A 22,319-nucleotide genomic window follows, 5' to 3' on the forward strand; every position below is an offset into this window, starting at 1 on the left:
CCAAGCTCACTGCGCATAGGAGGGGCACTGGAGGAGGGGGACCATGCCCCATCCGGCTGACTGAGGAGGAATGGGCAGTGGCCCGGTGTTTCGAGCCAGAGCAGGTGGTGGGCCTGCCTGGTTATCAGTCTGATGTTCCTGTGAGGCCAGGTAAGCTTTTTGTTTTTCTATTTGGTGATTAGCATGTGTGGGTGGGGGAAGGGAACATGTGCCAAGTGTGTGGATCCTCAAACCTGTGATTGTTTGGTGTCTTCCACAGATGACCAGGAGATTGCTGGGCCATCAGGCCAGGCTGCTGCACCACCCCAAAGACAGGAGACTGCTGAGGAGTCCCCAGGGGAGGGGAGTGGCCAAACCTCCCCTCATGAGGAGGCTGAGGGGGAGGAGGATGAGGGGGAGGAGGATGAGGGGGAGGAGGAAGAAGATCTCCAGATTGGCCGGGAAATCATTATTGCCACAGATCTAATGACATTTGACGATACCCTTGAGGCTAGCCTTGAGGCTCCCCTTGAGGCTCCCCCAGAGGCTACCCCAGAGGCTCCCCCAGAGGCTCCCCCAGAGGCTACCCCAGAGGCTCCCCCAGAGGCTACCCCAGAGGCTGGCACCAGTCAGGCCACCATCAGGGGTAGCCCCTCCCACTCCTCCCACAACATGCCGCAACCCACAAGGGTCACTCTATCCCCTCCTACCTGGCCACAAGCCTCAGGGGCAGGCAGGATGGCGACCCAGGAGACCAGGGGGGGTCTGAGCATCTGCCGGCCAGTCTGCTGAGGGACAATGCCCAGCAGACCCGCAGTCTGGGTGACATCAAAAAAACTATGGCCAAGATGGAGCACAGCCTGGATGTAATGAGGGAGTCACTCAGTGATGTGGCCACCAATTCATTGGGTGTCATCACCTGTTTGTGGTCCCTGCATACCGCCACAACAGGCGTGGGCCAGGAGGTGACTGCCCTCACCCGGGCTGTGCAGGACAACACCCGGGCTGTGCAGGACAACACACGGGCTGGCCAGGCCAATACGGCTGCCATCACTGACTGCCTGAACAGGATAGCAGTGGCCTTGGAGGGCAGGCCAGCCGGAGGTCAGACACCAGGGGAGGCTCCTCCCTCCCCTGCTCCCCCCCCCATGAAGATACTCCCTCCCCTGCTCCCCCCCGTGAAGAACCTCCAGGTGCCCGTGGCCGTGCCCGTGGCCATGCCCGTGCCCCTGCCCGTGGGCAGCCCAGACGGAGCACTCGCCGCCGGACTTAAATACCAGGGGTACTTTTTTTTGTTTTTTTTTGTTTTTATAATTTTGTTTATTATACTGTACTTATGATTTGGTTTATGTGTGTGAATGATGTGTGAATGTGGGGGGGGGTGGCATTCCTGACAAAATAAGGGTGTCACCCTCAGTTTTGGTGGAGAAGGGATCCCCAGGACCAGGGAGAAGTCATCCTAGGTTCCTGAATGGTGTATGAATGCACAGTGACATAATTGGAGCCGTGGCGGGGCGTTACTGCTCCCAAGTACCAAAGGGGGGGGTACTTGGATCTAATCCAATTCGATGTGCATGTGATGTGTCTGTGCTAGGGACCACAGTGGTGTGCATTCATGCATTCTCATTGGGACATAAATCATGTGCGTTTCCAGAGACAAAAACATTCTCAATGTGTCATTAAACATGTGCGTTTACTGTGCAAAGCAACATTCTCATTGTCACATAATTCATGTGCGTTTGCAGTGAAAACAAATAATATCATTGTGACATGATTTATGGCCATTTACTGAGAAAAGATGCCTTCTGCGAGGCGTCTCCTGGCTACTGTGCCCTCAGTAGACCGGGTAGAGTGGGCTAGGGGGGGATTGCCTGGGTGGGGGGTCAGGTCAGCACGTAAGTTAATCTCCAGTCCCCTTCTCATTGCAAAGTTGTGAAGAATACAACAAGCCCCTATTATTTGGCACACAAAGTCTGGGGAATACAACAGTGTACCCCCAGTCTTGTCCAGGCATCTGAAGCGGGACTTCAGCAGCCCAAATGTACGCTCCACTACTGCCCGGGTGCGAATATGAGCCTCGTTGTAGCGTTGCTCTCCTGGGGTTTGGGGGTTCCTGAATGGGGTCATCATGTGAGGTCCCAGGGCATATCCAGAGTCACCTGGAAGGGAAAAGACAGGAGGATATTAGTCATGCATGTGCCCCATGTGATGTCTGCATCATGGGGGGGGACAGTCATACCTGACACACATGTCACTCACCAACCAGCCAGCTGTCTCCATACACGTTCTGCTCCAATTCACGTGATATGTCGGTCTGCCTAAAGATGTAGCTGTCATGGCACGAACCCGGAAATTTGGCACAGACATGCCAGATGAGGCCATGGGCATCTACGATTACCTGCACATTGATGGAATGCCAGTTTTTGCGATTCCTGAACAGGTGCTCTGTATCATGGGGGGGCTGTAGTGCCACATGGGTACAGTCAATGGCCCCGATGGTCCGTGGGAATCGGGCAATCTGATAAAAGTCGGCCATGCTCTTCATTCGCTGGTCCTCCTGGGTGGGCTTTTCAAATTGACTGCCCATGCGTCTGATTATTGCAGGGACAACCTGGTGCACACACCTGCTCATCGAGGACTGTACCATCCCAGCCAGACCTCCACATGTTCTTTGAAAAGACCCAGTGGCCAGAAACTGCAGGGTGGCCATAACTTTAATGTGAGCTGGCAGGGCATGGGATCGTTGGGTTGGGGTGTTCAGATCATCCTGCAGGATCCTGGTTAAGTCCAGGATGGCTTCCTGGTTAAATCTGAAGTTGCCAATGACCTCAGACGCAGTCATGCCAAAGAGTTCTTGGCGTGGGCGGTATATCCTCTCCTGTGCCCTCCTCCTCCTCCTCTGTGCCCTCCTCCTTCTCTGCGCCTGTAAAGTTGCGAGTGCCGTTATAATCATTGATGGCCCGGGCATTTTGGCAGTCACAATGAAGTCAAGCAAAGAAGTGTTGGCAGCTCTTCCTAAATGGTTTTGCTTCAGCAGACCTTTACAGGGCTGGTGTAAAATTAGGGCTGCTTTTATAAAGTCTAATTTTGCTCCAGAAAACTAACAGGTGCGTACAGGGCGTTATCTACGGCGCACAGGGCGTAATCTACGGCGCACACACTTACTTTTGAGGATCGCCCTATCTCCCTCATTTGCATCTTTGCCTATCAAATAAAGCGGCGTGACTAGCGTAATTTGCGTCAGAGGATGCGCCGGAGTAATTATTTTAGGGAGGACGGAAAAAACGGATTTTTCGTTTTGAGGATCGGGCGCAAAGATACGCGCGGAGTAAAATTAGAAATCTCGAGTTAAGTCGGCGCATCTGCTTTGTGGATTTGGCCCTATATGTATATCTGCTGTCTTCACATTGATATACTGTTTAGAAAGTTGAGATCGTGTTAGGAGATTTTCTCTTCCTGATTAACACAGAGTGTGATGTCTGGGCATACAGCCAAGATGGCTAACATTGCTGATTGGAGGAAAGGCACACACCCTCTCTCCACATAGGCAGAGACTCTCAGAGCTGTTTTGTAATAGAAGCTGCTCTCTGCTTCTCTAGTTTAGCAACCTCCTTTGACAAAAGATTCAGGCTGCTTTTGTCTAAAAAGTCAAAAAATATGTCAGGAGTTCTCAGGCTGATAACAGAGGAACCGTTCAGAAGAGAGCTATAAGACTTACTGTAGCTCATTGAAAACAGATAACAAAATACTGCAGATATATGTGCCCAGCTCAAATTTCATGAATCGGGTTTACACAGTGGCGTAGCGTTGGCTGTCAGTGCCCGGGGCAGGGCAAGAGATTTGCACCCCATAACCCTCGGATTTTTAGCACTGAGTCCCTTCCACTAGTACAGTACTACTCTGACCAATCTGATTCCTACACCGACCTACCTGATCACTATACTAACCTACTTGATTCACACACTGACCACTACACTGACCTACCTGATTCCTGTACTGACCTGCCCTTCTCCTTCCCCCCAGTCTCTGCACAGTCACAATCCCTGGGATCATCATGGATGGCCTTCAGTGTACATTTGCTCACTGCTGTGTCAGTGTCACCGCTGGAGCCTAAGCCGGCACTGCACCGCAACTTCTTTCTCCTAGCGAAGAGGAAGAGCTCACAGTCTCCTGCCGCTGCGCCCCTCTAAATTTTGCGCCCGGGGCAACCCCCCCTGCCCCCCCCCCATGCTACGCCACTGGGTTTACATCCACTTTAAGGGGGGTAAACTTTCCAGAACTGAGGTGGTTAAGTTGAGCGTCTGAGTGCTGATGACTGATTTCTTACCGTAATAATAATAGCAGCAGGTCGTTGAGGGATACCAGCAGTGCATGTTTTGCTCATTCCCAGCTGCAGGAATTAGTTGCACACTTATCTCGCTGGTAGATCTATGATGAGAATGAAAGACGTGCAGTGCTGGGGGCCACACAGGGCCAGAATTGAGCAGCATTGAGCTACAGTATATTTGTGTGTTCCTTCCTCTCTGGCTCCGCTCTATATTGTACATCGCTCTGCACTGTGCAGCCTCTTCTTCCATGGGAGACAGCAGGGAGATTCTAGGCTAGAATTACTCCACAACCTGGAGGAAGGATAATAACAGGGTGACACGTTTTAAGGGGTCTTCTTATATATTAACATATTTGGATGTTTTGCATAGTTTCTCTATATCAAAGGATAAGGATGGCAATTTCTGCAAAATTATGCTTTTTTTAATTTGCATTATTTCACATGTGTCTGGCTGCAGTAAAAATAGATGGTTGAGCCACGGCTTTACTCCCCCCCCCCTTCCCCCTGACTATACCCCTAACCACTTGCCTACCCGGCACTTTCAACCCCTTCCTGCCCAGGCCAAATTTCGGCTTTCAGCGCTGTCGCACTTTGAATGACAATTGCGCGGTGATAAATCACATAGTTACAGGGGGCCAGATTCTCAAAAGAGTTACGACGGTGTAACTCAGGAAACACCGTCGTATCTCTGTTTCTGAGCCCGGGTATCTATGCAAGTGATTCCTAGAATCATATGCGCATAGATACGGCCAAGATCCAACAGGTGTAAGCCACTTACACCGTCGGATCTTAGATGTAATGCGACGCCGGCCGCTAGGTGGCGTTTACGTTCAGTTCTCATTTGACTATGCAAATGAGCCTGATACGCCGATTCCTGAACAAATTAGCGTTGCGTAGTCGTCGCGTACGTCGTTTCCGTAAGCATAAGGTTACCCCTGCTATATGAGGGGTAACCTTACGCCAGTCCGCCGTATGCCATGTTAAGTATGGCGCCGGGTCCGCGTCGGCATTTTCCGTCGGTTACGTCGTTTTCCTAAGTCGTTCTTGAATACGACTTTACGTCAATGACGCTCACGTCGGCCTCATTGACGTTTTCCGTCGTGAGCTGGAGCATGCGCACTGGGCTATTTTTCAGCGCATGAGCAGTTCAATCGGCGCGGGGGCGCGCTTAATTTAAATACAAGCCGCCCCCTTTGAATTACGCGGCCATACGCCGGGCCATTTACACTACGCCGCCGCAAATTGCGGAGCAAGTGTTTGGGGAATACGGCACTTGCTCCTGTAAGTTGTGGCGGCGTAGTGTAAATAACGTATGCGACGCCGCCGCAGGATGTACGAGAATCTGGCCCATAGTAGGTGAGGTTGAAAAAAAGACACAAGTCCACCAAGTCCAAACTACTGTATGTGTGTGATTATATGTCAGTATTATAATGTATATCCCTGTATGTTGTGGTCATTCAGGTGCTTATGTAATACTCACTGTACTTATATGACACTTTTATAATTTTTTCACACAAATAAAGCTTTCTTTTGGTGGTATTTAATCATCCCTGTTTTTTTTTACTTTTGCTAAACAAATAAAAAAAGACCAAAAATGTTGAAAAAAACTAAAAGGTTTTATAGTTTCTTAACCACTTCCCTACCCGGCCTATTCTGGCACTTCTCTCCTTTATGTAAAAATCATAATGTTTTTGCTAGAAAATTACTCAGAACCCCCAAACATATATATATTTTTATTTTTTTAGCAGACACCCTAGGGAATAAAGTGGCGGTCATTGCAACTTTCTATCTCGCACGGAATTTGCGCAATAATTTTTCAAATGCCTTTTTTTGGGAAAAAAACAGTTTCATGAATTAAAAAATAACAAAACAGTAAACTAAGCCCAATGTTTTTATATAATGTGAAAGTTGATGTTACGCCAAGTAAATAGATACCTAACTTGTCACGCTTTAAAATTGCGCACACTCGTGGAATGATACCAAACTTTGGTACTTAAAAATCTCCATAGGCGACGCTTTAAATTTTTTTTTTACAGGTTACCAGTTTAGAGTTACAGAGGAGGTCTAGTGTTAGAATTATTGCTCTCACTCTAACGCACGCGGCGATACCTCACATGTGTGGTTTGAACGGCGTTTGCATATGTGGCGGGACTTTCGTGGACGTTCGCTTCTGAGCTACTGGGGACAGGGGCATTTTACATTTATTTTTGTTTATTTTTACTAATTTCTTTTTTTTTTTTTCTTATTTTTTTTTTTATCACATTTATTCCTATTAGTGGAAAGCATGAGATCGGGAAAAAAAATCACAGATCTCATGCTTTCAGCTGCGATTCAGCTGCGATTACGGCTTTGTTTACTTCCGGGTACCCGGGCGTGACGTCATAACGTTGCGTCCGGACCTCCGACGGTCATAGAGATGACCGTAAATCTCTATCCTCCTCATCCGGCGCCGGCCGATTCGTTCTCCTGGCCCCCGATGGCACGGGAGAGCCTGGAGAAGTACCAGATGGCAGTGGGAGGGGGGGACATCCTCTCCCGCTGCCTATAAGAACAATCAAGCGGCGAACTGAATCGACGCCTGAAAAGAAGGATATTGAAATAATGCCTGTAGCTGCGGCATCATTCAGATATCCCCCACCCCAAAGTACAGGACGTCATATGACGTCCTACGGTAGGGAAGTGGTTAAAAAAAAATTGCACTTGCAAACGGGTAATTTTTCTCCTTTACTGATATGCACTGATGAGGCTGCACTGATGGGCACTGATAGGCTCTACTTATGGGCACTGATAGGTGGCACAGATGGGCACTGATGAGGCAGCACTGGTGGGCACTGATAGGTGGCACTGATGGGTGGTGCTCATATTGGACGAGAAGGCCTGCCTTGCAGTCTCCACTCTAATTTAGTCCAAAGGTCTTCTATTCGGTTGAGGTCAGGACTCTGTGCAGGCCAGTCAAGTTCTTCCACTCCAAACTCGCTCATCCATGTCTTTATGGACCAATACAGACCTAGACAAAAAATAAAAATAATACATGATGAATCTCTTGGTCTTTTTCTGTCATTGGTCTTCTGCGTTTCTATGACTGCGGAGAACTCCTATCACCTCTATAATGCATGACTGTCATTCTACCTTACTGCATTGCTTTCCACTGTCACTGTGTGTTTTGGAAGGGACTGAGGGTTGGCCTCCTGCCCACAGACTATGGCCCAGAAGAGACTGACAGACTTGGGGACAAGCTGGCATTCAGATAATGTAATGCTGCATCCCTTCTCCCCCATCCCCCTTCTTGTTGCTGTGTTTAATAGTGTTGGGTGATGGCATGTAGGCAATTGGTCTGGATTGGAGACATCTCTCCGCAGGTGATGTGTAATGAGGGGCTGCCTGCTTATCATAATTCCTTTATGTTTCAACTGTAGTTTCTGTTTCAATGAACAAGTGTTGAGTTCCCATTGCTTCTTCCTTGTCCCCATCCCCTCTATGACAAGGCTAAGGGGAGTGTCCCTAACTGTATTTAAAAGTGTATGTTTGGTACTTAAAGGGGTTGTAAAGGTACAATTTTGTTCCCTTAATAGCTTCCTTTACCTCAGTGCAGTCCTCCTTCACTTACCTCATCCTTCCATTTTGCTTTTAAATGTCCTTATTTCTTCTGAGAAATCCTCACTTCCTGTTCTTCTGTCTGTAACTCCACACAGTAATGTGAGGCTTTCTCCCTGGTGTGGAGTGTTGTGCTCGCCCCCTCCCTTGGACTACAGGAGAAAAAATGGTACCTTTACAACCCCTTTAATAAAGAGTGGATGCTCTGCATGTTTAACTCTCAGGACCTGTGTGGATTGTCTCGTGATTGAGGGGTTAAGGGCTGGTTATGGCGAGTCTGCAGGCAGCGGGTGTGTTCGGAGGACAGGAGACACAGGTCTGCGGAGGTGCCCACCCGGGGACCTTTTTTTTGGTCCGCACCAGAATGTTCACGACCATGCGATCCGATTCATATCCAAACTGACAGTTCACAGTCCAATATGAAAGCTGAAATTGAGGTTATTATAGGGGTCAGTAACATTGTATTGACACTCAGTAGTTTGCATAGTGCAGTGTGAACTGCAGAGCGAGTCTGGTGCGATGCGGGAACAGTGGATTCGCAGGGTTCCTGTATCACAGAAGTGTGAGCCGAGCCTCAGTGCAGCCTATCAGTGCACATCAATGCCCATCAGTGCCGCCTCATCAGTGCCCATCAGTGAAGGAGAAAAATTACCTGTGCAAAATTTTATAACAAACTATGAAAACCTTTTTTTTTTATTTTTAAATGTTTGCCTTTTTTTGTTTATTTTGGAAAACAAAACCCAGAGAGCCTGTTCACACAGGGGCGGCACGACTTCGGGGGCGACTTGGCCAGGCGACATGAAGACGACATCTAAGGCGACTTGCAAAATGACTTCTGTATAGAAGTCAATGCAGGTCGCCCCGAGTCGCCTCCGAAGTAGTACAAGAACCTTTTTCTAAGTCGGAGCGACTTGCGTCGCTCCTATTAGAACGGTTCTATTCACTAGAATGGGACGCGACTTGTCAGGCGGCTGCGTCGCCTGACGAGTCGCCCCAGTGTGAACCGGGTCAGAGGGGAATTAAATACCACCAAATGAAAACTCTATTTGCGGGGGGGGGTCTTTCAAAGTGTGACATCGCTGAAAGCAGGAAATTGGCCTGGGCAGGAAGAGGGGGGGGGGAGTCCTCAGTAGGCAAGTGGTTATACATGCCAGGTCTAGACTCTAATGTTAAAATCTATCCATAATACATATAGGGGGTGGCGTGATAGAGGAGGTGGCGCCCGTGCGCCCTTAATGGACGGGCCGCCGCTGAACTCCACTCCAAGTGGTTCTATACTGCAATCTTCAATGTTTCTACGACTGTAGGGAACTCCTATCACCTCTATAATGCATGTCTGTCATAATTTTTTCATTGCATTGCTCCTTTGCATTTGCATTGCTGATGCACTTTGCTGCCCCCCCCATTCATGAGAAGTAATTGGCCCGGATTCGGATACATTGGTGTATCTATCCGCGGGGCGTAACGTATCTCAGATACGTTACGCCACCGTAAATTAGGGCGCAAGTTCCGTATTCAGAAAGAACTTGCGCCCTATGTTACGGCGGCGTAACGTATGTGGTCCGGCGTAAGCCCGCCTAATTCAAATGTGGATGATGTGGGCGTGTTTTATCTAAATTTAGCGTGACCCCCACGTATTTGACGTTTTTTACGAACGGCGCATGCGCCGTTCGTGAAAGAATCCCAGTGCGCATGCTCGAAATTACGTTGCAAATCGTCAATGCTTTAGACGTGAGCATAACTTACGTACAGCCCTATTCACGAACGGCTTACGCAAATGATGTAGCATTTTCAAAATCCGACGCGGGGACGACGTCCATACTTAACATAGGATACGCCTCATATAGCAGGGAAAAAGCCTAACGTAAACGACGTAAAAAAATGTCCCGGGCGGACGTACGTTTCTGAATCGGCGTAACTACCTCATTTGCATATTCCTTGCGGAAATATACGGAAGCGCCACCTAGTGGCCAGCGTAAATATGCAGCCTAAGATATGACGGTGTAAGACACTTACGCCGGTCGGATCTTAGGGAAATCTATGCGTTTGAATCAGTCGCATTGATACGACCCCGCAACTCAGAGTTACGACGGCGTATCCGGAGATACGCCATCGTAACTCCGTTGTGAATCCTGGCCATTGTTTTTACCGAAAGAGCAATGGATGCTTGAAACAGACTTTCAGTAGAGATAGTGAGACAGATAAGTAAGTGAAATTAAACATGTTCAGGATTAACACGGGACAAAATGTAAAACATGAGCATATGAAGGACCACCTGAGCTTTTTCTGTCATTAGTATCCTATGTTTTTATTATTGCAGAGAACTCCCATCACCTCTATAATAGATGGCTTTCTTTATTTCTTATTTCTTTTTGCATGTATTGCTGTTATTTTCTACCCTTTTTCACCTTCCTGGTAACAATGGGGGAGATTCAGAAAGAGATACGACGGCGTATCTCCTGATACGCCGTCGTATCTCTGAGATCCGACGGTCGGATCTATGCGACTGATTAATAAGAATCAGTTACGCATAGGGGCCAGATTCACGTAGCTCAGCGGATCTATAGATCCGCTCGATCTACGTGAATTAAGATCCGCTCCCGCAAGTTTAGGAGGCAAGTGGCTAATTCACAAACCACTTACCTCCAAACTTGCGACGGCGGATCCTAAATCTCCCGGCGGAATTCTAATTCCGCGGCTAGGGGAGTGTACTATTTAAATCAGGCGCGTTCCCGCGCCGATTTAAATGCGCATGCGTCGTCCGTGGAATTTCCCGGCGTGCATTGCTCCCACTAACGTCACTAGGACGTCAGTGGTTGCGACGTGAGCGGGACTTGCGACGCGCGTGTTCGTGAATCGGCGTATGCAAACGACGTAGGAAAATTCAAATTCGACGCGGGAACGCCGGCTATACTTAACATTGGCTGCGCCTGATAAAAGAAGGGGTAAGTATACGACGGAAAACCGCTACGGAAACAACGTAAGAACACTGCGACGGGTCCGCGTACGTTCGTGAATTTGCGTATCTCGCTGATTTACATATTATTTATCGTAAATCAGCCGGCGCCATTTTTAAATTTAAAAAAAGATTCGACAGTGTAACACAGTGTAACACTGTCGGATCTAGCCCTATCTATGCGTAACTGATTCTATGAATCAGGCGCATAGATAGGACCAGTTTACGTCAGAGATACGATGGTGTATCTGTAGATACACCGTCGTATCTCTTTGTGAATCTGGCCCAGATCTCCCTTAGATCCGACAGGTGTAAGTGACTTACACCGTCGGATCTTAGGCTGCAATCTCCCGCCGGCCGCTAGGTGGCGCTTCGTTTTTTTACGCGACGAATATGCAAATTCCGATTTCCGCCGATTCAGAAACGAACGCCAGCCCGTCGCTTTTTTTTTACGTCGTTTGCGTTCGGCTTTTTCCGGTGTATACTTACCCCTGCTATATGCGGCGTATCCAATGTTAAGCATGGCCGTTGTTCCCGCGCCGAGTTTTGAATTTTTACGTCGTTTGCGTAAGTCGGTCGCGAATACGTTCACGTCGAAAACAATGACGTTCTAGCGACGTCATTTGGAGCATGCGCACTGGGAAAAATCACGGCCGGCGCAGGCGCAGTACGATCGGCGCGGGGACGCGCCTGATTTAAATAATACACTCCCCCTAGCCGCGGAATTTGAATTCCGCCGGGGGAGTTACGATCCGCCGGCGCAAGTTTTGAGGTAAGTGCTTTCTGAATACAGCACTTGCCTCAAAAAATTGCGCTGGCGGATCGTAAATAAGATAGATTACGCGGATCTAAAGATCCGCTGATCTATCTAAATCTAGCCCATTATAGCCAGGACCTCAAACTGACAGGAAGAAAGTTCTTGAGTAATGTTAGGAAGTAAAATTGTACTGAGAGAATGGATGCTTGGAGAGGAAGGGAGTCAGTAAGACCCCTTTCACACTGGGTCGCTTTGCAGGCGCTAAAACGCTAAAAATAGCGGCTGCAAAGCGACCTGAAACAGCCGCTGCTGTCTCTCCAGTGTGAAAGCTAGCAGGACTGTGTTTTTTACAGTCCTGCTAGCAGCATCTTTGGAGCGGTGTGCATACCGCTCCTCCACCCTTTTAACCCTTTCTCGGCCGCTAGCGGGGGGTAAAACCGCCCACTAGCAGCGAAATAGCGCCACAAAATTGACGGAACTTAGGAAAGTTCATAAGAATGTTAGGAAGTATTTTACTGAAAGAGCAGCGGATGCTTGAAACAGACTTCCAATAGAAGTAATGAGCCAGTTAACCCTAAAGTGAAATTAAACATGCTTGGGGTTAACATGATGCAAACTCAACTTTTGTTTTGCAGCCCCCCTTCCCTTTCTTCCCCTTGTATTTTTTTACAACCAAGCTGGAATCAATGGTTTGCTACTACACTTTGCAGCCCCCCTTCCCAGTCATAATGGGGCCAGGACCTCAAACTGGCAGAAGGGAAAGTTCTTGATTAATATTAGGAAGTATGGGCCTGATCCACAAAAGAGATACGCCGTCGTATCCCTGTTTCTATCTTTGGAACTGATCCACAGAATCAGTTTCCAATAGATAGGCAGAAGATCCGACATGTGTAAGGGACTTACACTGCCGGATCTTAGGATGCAGTACCGCAGCCGCCGCTGGGGGCATTTCTCGTCAAAATCCAGCGTCGGGTATGCAGCTTTTACGCTTCGTTTTTTCTTCATAAGTATTAGTTTGCCGTCGCAAAATTAAGGCTGCTTTTACAAGGCCTAAACTGTTTACGCCTTGTAAAAGTAGACCCTTCTATCCCGCGTTGCTGTCATTTTTATTTTATTTTTTTCCGCCGCAACTCGTTTTTTTTTTTACGCCCGTCGCGATTCTCAAAACCCGGCGCAACGTAAAACCGTGCAAAGTACGTCGGGAAAATGACGTCGGGAGCATGCGCAGTACGTCCGGCGCAAGAGCGCGCCTAATTTAAATGGGACTCGCCCCATTAAATTAGGAACGCCTTGCGCCGGACGGATTCAAGTTACACCGCTCAAAATTTCTAAGTAAGTGCTTTGTGGATCGGGCACTTAGGTAGAGATTTTGCGGCGGTGTAACTTAAATCCGAATATTTAAGTTACACCCGCTCGTTGTGGATCAGGCCCTATAATTTTACTGAAAGAGTGATGCTCATAGAAGCAGAGAGTCAGTAAACATGCTCAGGATTAATATAGTGTAGCTCTAGACACAAATATAGAAGATGGGCATATGATAGATCCTTTTCTGCCATCAGTCTCCTATATTCCTATGTCTGCAGAGAACTCCCTGTCACCTCTATATTGCATGACTGACATTCTTCGTTATGGCATTGCTCTTTGTATTTGTATTGCTGCTGCACTTTGAAGCCCCCCTTCCCTTTCTTCCCTTTGTAGTATTTCCAATACCAATCTGCAATCAAGAACTATGGGTTTGCTACTACACTTTGCAGCCCCCCCATTCCCAGTAATAATGGGACCAGGACCTCGAACTGACAGGAGGAAAGTTCTGTCAGCCACCCCCCCTTTGCCTTTATTAGCAGCTGCTAGCTTACCTTGTGGGACAAAGTTATCCTTGTATCTAATCCTCCAGGCATACGGTGTGCCGTAGGAAGGGGGACTGTATAATGTATGAGGGAGCCTTTGCTGTGGACTGGCTCTTGCTCCAGTCACCTCTGTAGTGTGTGACTGTCATTCTCCTTTATGGCATTGCTCTTTGCATTTATCTTGCAGCTGCACTTTGCAACCTCCCTTCCCTCCCCAGTAATAATGAGGCCAGGACCTCAAACTGGCAGGAGGAAAGTTCATGAGAAATATTAGGAAGTATAATTTTACTGAAAGAGCGGATGCTTGTAGAAGCAGTGAGCCAGTAACCATGCTCAGGATTAATATACTGTAGGTCTAGACAAAAATGTAAAAAATGGGCATATGATGGATCCTTTTCTGTCATTAGTCTAGTACAGGGATATGTAATTAGCGGACCTCCAGCTGTTGCAGAACTACAAGTCCCATGAATCATAGCAAGACTCAAGCATGACACCCAGAGGCAGAGACAGGATGGGATTTGTAGTTTTGTACCAGTTGGAGGTCCGCTAATTGCATATGCCTGGTCTAGTACATAGCTCCCAACTGTCCCTGATTTTGATGGACTGTCCCTGATTTGTAGCAATGTCCCTCTGTCCCTCATTCCTCCTCATTTGTCCCTCATTTTGGTCTGATATATATAGATGTCTATCTATCAAAAAGTATTTTCCAGCATAAACCTTTCATCCAATTTCTAAATTGCTGCATTTTTTTATTTAAAAAGTCAATGTAAGGAATAGTAGTGGTAAAAAAAAAAGAACTTGTGGGTTTAACCAATCTTGTTTTTTTTTGTAAATTCTCCTTTAAGGGGGTGTGTCCTATGCCTGCATACTTTAGCTGATACAGTAGATGTCTCTCATTCCCATCTCAAAAAGTTGGGAGGTATGCTAGTATGTCCCTATGACTACAGAGAACTCCCATCACCCCTATATTGCATGCCTGTCCCCCTTCATGGCATTGCTCTTTGCATTTGTATGCTGCACTTTGAATCCCCCCTTCCTTTTCTTCCCTTTGTAGTATTTTCAGTTTCAATCTGGAATCAATAACTATGGGTTTGCTACTACACTTTGCAACCCCCCCCTTCCCTTTCCTGTAATACTGGTGCCAGGACCTCAAACTGGAGAAGGAAAGTTCTTGAGTAATGTTAGGGACAAAGTTATCCTTGTATCTAATCCTCCAGGCATAAGATGTGCCATAGGAAGGGGGGCTGTATAATGTATGAGGGAGCCTTTGCTGTGGACTGGCTCTTGCTTCAGTCACCTCTGTAGTCAGGGCTCAAGTCCTGCGGGAACGCGTGGGAACGGAGTTCCTGCACTTTTTTCACAGCAGGAACGCAGTTCCCTTTGCAGGACTAGAGCAGCCGAGCCGCCCGAGCCAATCCTTCACTAAGCGGCGATGCCCAGCTCGAGTCACTGTCAGGGGAAGGCGAACTTTAGTAATCCTTTATGTTACAGATAGCTTCCTGTATATGGATTCATCAGGTAGTGTGCGGGTATTCCGTCACTTCCTCAATGCCGCAATGTCTCCTGGGAGCTTTTGTCATTGTTCCCAGGAGTTATTGTGGGATTTAGAAAGAACTTGCGGTTTAGTAATTATGCATATGAGCGTATTATTTTTTATTTTTTTTGGTGGGGGAGTGGATCTTGGGTGGGAGTTCCCACACTTTTTTCCCCAGGACTTGACCCCTGTTTGTAGTGTGTGACTGTCATTCTCCTTTATGGCACTGCTCTTTGTATTTGTATTGCTGCTGCACTTTGCAGTCCTCCTTCCCTTCCCATTTATAATGGTGCCAGGACCTCAAACTGGCAGGAGGAAAGTTCATGAGTGATATTAGGATATTATTGCTGCTGCACTTTAAAGCCCCGCTTCCCTTTCTTCCCTTTGTAGTATTTTCAGTAACAATCTGGAATCAAGAACTATGGGTTTGCTACTACACTTTCCCTTCCCAGTAATAATGGGGCCAGGACCTCAAACTGGCAGGAGGAAAGTTCTTGAGTAATGTTAGGAAGTATAATCTTACTGGGAGAGTGGATGCTTGTAGAGGCAGTGAGCCAGTTAACAGTAAGTGAAGTTAAACATGCTCAGGAGGATTATCAGCGGTACAGACAAACATGTAGAAAATGGGCACATGATGGATCCTTTTTTGCCATCAGTATCCTATGTTCCTATGACTGCAGATAACTCCCATCACCTCAATAATTTCTCCTTTATGACATTGCTCTTTGCATTTGTATTGCTGCTGCACATTGAAGCCCCCCTTCCCTTTGTAGTATTTCCAGTACCAATCTGGAATCAAGAACTATGTGTTTGCTACTACACTTTCCCTTCCCAGTAATAATGGGGCCAGGACCTCAAACTGACTGCAGAGAACTCCCATCACCTCCATAATGCATGGCTGTCATTCTCCTTTATGACATTGCTATTTGCATTTGTATTGCTGCTGCACTTTGAAGCCCCCCTTTCTTTTCTTCCCTTTGTAGTATTTTCAGTACCAATCTGGAATCAAGAACTATGGGTTTGCTACTACACTTTGCATTCCCAGTAATAATGGGGCCAGGACCTCAAACTGGAGGAGGAAAGTTCTTGAGTAATGTTAGGAAGTATAATCTTAGAGTGGATGCTTTAAGAGGCAGTGAGACAGTTAACAGTAAGTAAAGTTAAACATGCTCAGGATAACAGCGGTACAGATAAAATGGGAATATGTCTGATGCATCCATTTCTGCCATCAGTCTCCTATGTTCCTATGTCTGAAGAAAACTCCCATCACCTCTCTATTGCATGACTGTCATTCTCATTCATGGCATTGCTCTTTGCATTTGTATTGCTGCTGCACTTTGAAGCCCCCCTTCCCTTTCTACCCTTTGTAGTATTTGAAGTGCTAATCTGGAATCAAGAACTATGGGTTTGCTACTACACTTTCCCTTCCCAGTAATAATGGGGCCAGGACCTCAAACTGACTGCAGAGAACTCCCATCACCTCCATAATGCATGCCTGTCATTCTCCTTTATGATATTGCTCTTTGCATTTGTATTGCTGCTGCAATTTGCAGCTGCTGGCTTACCTTGTGGGAGAAAGTTATCCTTGCAGCTAATCCTCCAGGCATAAGATGTGCTATAGGAAGGGGGACTGTATAATATATGAGGGAGCCTTTGCTGTGGACTGGCTCTTGCTTCAGTCACCTCTGTAGTGTGTGACTGTCATTCTCATTCATGGCATTGCTCTTTGCATTTGTATTGCTGCTGCACTTTGTAGCCCCCCCTTCCCTTTCCCTTTATTTGCAGCTGCTAGCTTACCTTGTGGGACAAAGTTATCCTTGCAGCTAATCCTCCAGGCATAAGATGTGCCATAGGAAGGGGGGCTGTATAATGTATGAGGGAGCCTTTGCTGTGGACTGTCTCTTGCTCCAGCCACCTCTGTAGTGTGTGACTGTCACTCCCTGCACTTCTCTGTATGCTCCACATCACATCCCCTCTGCTGTCACATTTAACTCCCTGGTGCCTGCGATCCTGTTGGCTTGCTGCTGACTTCCTTTTTTGTTCCCCTTTTTTTACAATTGCACGTTTTTCTGTTTTTCCAGTTGGGTTTGCACAACAGCCCCCCCCCCAACTTCACTGGAGTCAGCTGATCAGCCCCCCCCCCCCCCCCTCACTATCCAATCCCCATCCTGTACCTGTGATCACCTTGGATTCCGGTACCTGTCCTCACACTTGGCAAGGTGCAGCAGCAGCAGTGGAAACTTGTCTCAGTCTCTGCGACTTATCTGCGCTAAATGTTAGGCACGTGAGATGCGAGGCAAGGCGAGGACAGCGCTAGCCATGCTGCACAATGCGTCCTGGGCGAGGAACTGCTGTGCGCTGGAGAAGGGAGAGCCGCTGGACGGGAGCGCTCCCCGGGCTGCCTGGCTGGTGACTGCGCTGTCCAGCGTGCTGATCCTCACCACCCTGGTGGATATCCTGGGCAGTGTGCTGGTCATCATCTCGGTGCTGAAGAATAGGAAGCTGAGGAATTCAGGTAAGAAGAGCACTGTGCTTTCCATCTGTCACCCCGAAAATATCCCTGTATTGTCTCTACCCATCACCCTCTTACTAGACTGAACCCTTATTTTACTGCTCCTTTCCGAAATTCCAGGAGTTGCTTCTGCCTATGGAGGTTTCTGAAAGTAATGTCCTTGGAAATGGTCCTGGTTTTCTTTACTTTACAAATATCAGCATAAAAACGTGTCTTATTTTTTAATGTTGGATCTGCTTTTCTCAATCTTTTACCATGGAGGATAACTGGAATAACTTTCCAGTCTGCTTTTACCCCTGCTCATTTTTACATGCATTGCTAGAATGTAGTCCTTAGGAAGAATACCCCTTACATTGGTGCTCTTTAGGAAGAACGCTCCTCATCCTCACATTTGGGGTCTTTAGGAAGAACGCTCCTCACATTTGTGGTCTTTGTGAAAAATGTCTGTTAAGTTTGTGGTCTTTAGGAAAATTTTTTATTGCATTGGTGGTCTTTAGGAAGAACGCTCCTCACATTTGTGGTCTTTAGGAAGAACGCTCCTCACATTTGGGGTCTTTAGGAAGAACGCTCCTCACATTTGGGGTCTTTAGGAAGAACGCTCCTCACATTTGGGGTCTTTCTAAAGAATGTCTGTTTGAGATCTTTAGGAAAAATGTCTATTGCATTGGTGGTCTTTAGGAAGAACGCTCCTCACATTTGGGGTCTTTGTGAAAAATGTCTGTTAAGTTTGCGGTCTTTAGGAAAAAAAATGTATTGCATTGGTGGTCTTTAGGAAGAACGCTCCTCACATTTGGGGTCTTTAGGAAGAACGCTTCTCACATTTGGGGTCTTTAGGAAGAAAGCTCCTCACATTTGTGGTCTTTAGGAAGAACACTCCTCACATTTGGGGTCTTTAGGAAGAACACTCCTCACATTTTGGGTATTTAGGAAGAACACTCCTCACATTTGGGGTCTTTAGGAAGAACGCTCCTCACATTTGGGGTCTTTAGAAAGAACGTTCTTCACATTTGGGGTCTTTAGGAAGAACGCTCCTCACATTTGGGGTCTTTAGTAAGAACGCTCCTCACATTTGGGGTCTTTAGGAAGAACGCTCCTCACATTTGGGGTCTTTAGAAAGAACGTTCTTCACATTTGGGGTCTTTAGGAAGAACGCTCCTCACATTTGGGGTCTTTAGTAAGAACGCTCCTCACATTTGGGGTCTTTAGGAAGAATGCTCCTCACATTTGGGGTCTTTAGGAAGAACGCTCCTCACATTTGGGGTCTTTAGGAAGAACGCTCCTCACATTTGGGGTCTTTAGGAAGAACGCTCCTCACATTTGGGGTCTTTAGGAAGAACGCTCCTCACATTTGGGGTCTTTCTAAAGAATGTCTGTTTGAGGTCTTTAGGAAAAATGTCTATTGCATTGGTGGTCTTTAGGAAGAATGCTCCTCACATTTATGGTCTTTGTAAACAATGTCCATACAATTTGTGGGCTTTGGGAAACATGTCCATTGCATCAGTGGTCATTTGGGAAGAATGCCAATTACAAATGTCATCTTTGGGAAGAATGCCATTACATTAGAAGACTTTAGGAAGAACTTCCCTTACATCGGTGCTCTTTAGGAAGAACGCTCCTCGCATTTGTGGTCTTTGTGAAATATGTCTATTAAGTTTGCTGTCTTTAGGAAAATGTTCTATTGCACTGGTGGTCTTTAGGAAGAACACTCCTCACATTTGGGGTCTTTGTGAAAAATGTCTGTTAAGTTTTGCGGTCTTTAGGAAAAAAATGTATTGCATTGGTGGTCTTTAGGAAGAACGCTCCTCACATTTGGGGTCTTTAGGAAGAACGCTCCTCACATTTGGGGTCTTTAGGAAGAACGCTCCTCACATTTGGGGTCTTTAGGAAGAACGCTCTTTACATTTGGGGTCTTTAGGAAGAACGCTCTTTACATTTGGGGTCTTTAAGAAGAACGCTCCTCACATTTGGAGTCTTTAGGAAGAACGTTCCTCATATTTGGGGTCTTTCTAAAGAATGTCTGTTTGAGGTCTTTAGCAAAAATGTCTATTGCATTGGTGGTCTTTAGGAAGAACGCTCCTCACATTTATGGTCTTTAGGAAGAACGCTCCTCACATTTATGGTCTTTAGGAAGAACGCTCCTCACATTTATGGTCTTTAGGAAGAACGCTTATCACATTTATGGTCTTTAGGAAGAACGCTCCTCACATTTATGGTCTTTAGGAAGAACGCTTCTCACATTTATGGTCTTTAGGAAGAACGCTCCTCACATTTGTGGTCTTTAGGAAGAACACTCCTCACATTTGGGGTCTTTAGGAAGAACACTCCTCACATTTTGGGTATTTAGGAAGAACACTCCTCACATTTGGGGTCTTTAGGAAGAACGCTCCTCACATTTGGGGTCTTTAGAAAGAACGTTCTTCACATTTGGGGTCTTTAGGAAGAACGCTCCTCACATTTGGGGTCTTTAGTAAGAACGCTCCTCACATTTGGGGTCTTTAGGAAGAACGCTCCTCACATTTGGGGTCTTTAGGAAGAACGCTCCTCACATTTGGGGTCTTTAGGAAGAACGCTCCTCACATTTGGGGTCTTTAGGAAGAACGCTCCTCACATTTGGGGTCTTTAGGAAGAACGCTCCTCACATTTGGGGTCTTTCTAAAGAATGTCTGTTTGAGGTCTTTAGGAAAAATGTCTATTGCATTGGTGGTCTTTAGGAAGAATGCTCCTCACATTTATGGTCTTTGTAAACAATGTCCATACAATTTGTGGGCTTTGGGAAACATGTCCATTGCATCAGTGGTCATTTGGGAAGAATGCCAATTACAAATGTCATCTTTGGGAAGAATGCCATTACATTAGAAGACTTTAGGAAGAACTTCCCTTACATCGGTGCTCTTTAGGAAGAACGCTCCTCGCATTTGTGGTCTTTGTGAAATATGTCTATTAAGTTTGCTGTCTTTAGGAAAATGTTCTATTGCACTGGTGGTCTTTAGGAAGAACACTCCTCACATTTGGGGTCTTTGTGAAAAATGTCTGTTAAGTTTTGCGGTCTTTAGGAAAAAAATGTATTGCATTGGTGGTCTTTAGGAAGAACGCTCCTCACATTTGGGGTCTTTAGGAAGAACGCTCCTCACATTTGGGGTCTTTAGGAAGAACGCTCCTCACATTTGGGGTCTTTAGGAAGAACGCTCTTTACATTTGGGGTCTTTAGGAAGAACGCTCTTTACATTTGGGGTCTTTAAGAAGAACGCTCCTCACATTTGGAGTCTTTAGGAAGAACGTTCCTCATATTTGGGGTCTTTCTAAAGAATGTCTGTTTGAGGTCTTTAGCAAAAATGTCTATTGCATTGGTGGTCTTTAGGAAGAACGCTCCTCACATTTATGGTCTTTAGGAAGAACGCTCCTCACATTTATGGTCTTTAGGAAGAACGCTCCTCACATTTATGGTCTTTAGGAAGAACGCTTATCACATTTATGGTCTTTAGGAAGAACGCTCCTCACATTTATGGTCTTTAGGAAGAACGCTTCTCACATTTATGGTCTTTAGGAAGAACGCTCCTCACATTTATGGTCTTTAGGAAGAACGCTCCTCACATTTATGGTCTTTAGGAAGAACGCTTCTCACATTTATGGTCTTTAGGAAGAACGCTCCTCACATTTATGGTCTTTGTAAACAATGTCCATACAATTTGTGGGCTTTGGGAAACAAGTCATCTTTGGGAAGAATGCCATTACATTAGAAGACTTTAGGAAGAACTTCCCTTACATCGGTGCTCTTTAGGAAGAACGCTCCTCACATTTGTGGTCTTTGTGGAGAATGTATGTTAAGTCTTCTGTCTTTAGGAAAAATGTCTATTGCATTAGTGGTCTTTAGGAAGAACGCTCCTCACATTTATGGGCTTTAGGAAGAACACTCCTCACATTTGTAGTCTTTGTGAAAAAAGTTTGCTGTCTTTAGGAAAAATTTCAATTGCACTGGTGGTCTTTAGGAAGAACGCTCCTCACATTTGGGGTCTTTAGGAAGAACGGTCCTCACATTTGTGGTCTTTGTGAAGAATGTCTGTTAAGTTTGCTGTCTTTAGGAAAAATGTCCATTGCATTGGTGGTCTTTAGGAAGAATGCTCCTCACATTTGTGGTCTTTAGTAGAGTTAAGCGGACACCTGGATGTTCGGGTTCGACGGGTTCGGCCAAACTTCGGAAAAAAGTCCGGGTTCGGGACCCGAACTTGACCCTAAACCCGAACCCCATTGAAGTCAATGGGGACCCGAACTTTTCAGTACAAAAATGTCTCTAAAACACTAATGGAAAGGGCTAGAGGGCTTCAAATGGCAGCAAAATGTTGGTAAGAGCATGGCAAGTACTCTGCAAATAAATGTGGATAGGGAAATAACTTAACCACTTAACCTCCCTGGCGGTATGATTCTGTCTGAAAAAACATGCTGAAAGCGGTACAATTATTTGCAAGGAAATTTGGTGTTTTATACTGTAGGCCTGTGATTTTTAGGAATAACTCACTTAAATCTTAGGGCAAGATGGCAAGGGCAAGATGGCCCCCACCCGTCCCCATAGCCTGGCAGGGTGGAAGTGACGTCAAAACGTCAGTCCTGCCCATGCGTCTTAAAGGCACATTTTTTAAATTTCATTTTTTCAAATGACAAAATTTCCATTTTTTTTTTTTGCATTTAAGTCTTTTTGACCCCAGATCTCATATTTAAGAGGACCTGTCATGCTTTTTTCTATTACAAGGGATGTTTACATTCCTTGTAATAGGAATAAAAGTGATCAATTATTTTTTTTTTCAGTGTAAAAAATAAT

General features: G+C 46.3%; 1 protein-coding gene across 1 annotated transcript in view; it reads left to right on the forward strand.

Annotated features, from left to right (window-relative positions):
• The first annotated feature begins 17,184 nt into the window (after positions 1 to 17,184).
• Positions 17,185 to 22,319, forward strand: part of MTNR1B (melatonin receptor 1B) — a 259,954-nt gene continuing 254,819 nt past the window's right edge. Inside the window, exon 1 of the mRNA XM_040340139.1 lies at positions 17,185 to 17,509. Coding sequence (XP_040196073.1) covers positions 17,284 to 17,509 — 226 coding nt within the window. The 5' untranslated portion in view covers positions 17,185 to 17,283. The remainder of the gene's footprint in view (positions 17,510 to 22,319) is intronic.

Source organism: Rana temporaria, chromosome 2 (genome assembly GCF_905171775.1).
Source record: "Rana temporaria chromosome 2, aRanTem1.1, whole genome shotgun sequence".
NCBI lineage: Eukaryota > Metazoa > Chordata > Amphibia > Anura > Ranidae > Rana > Rana temporaria.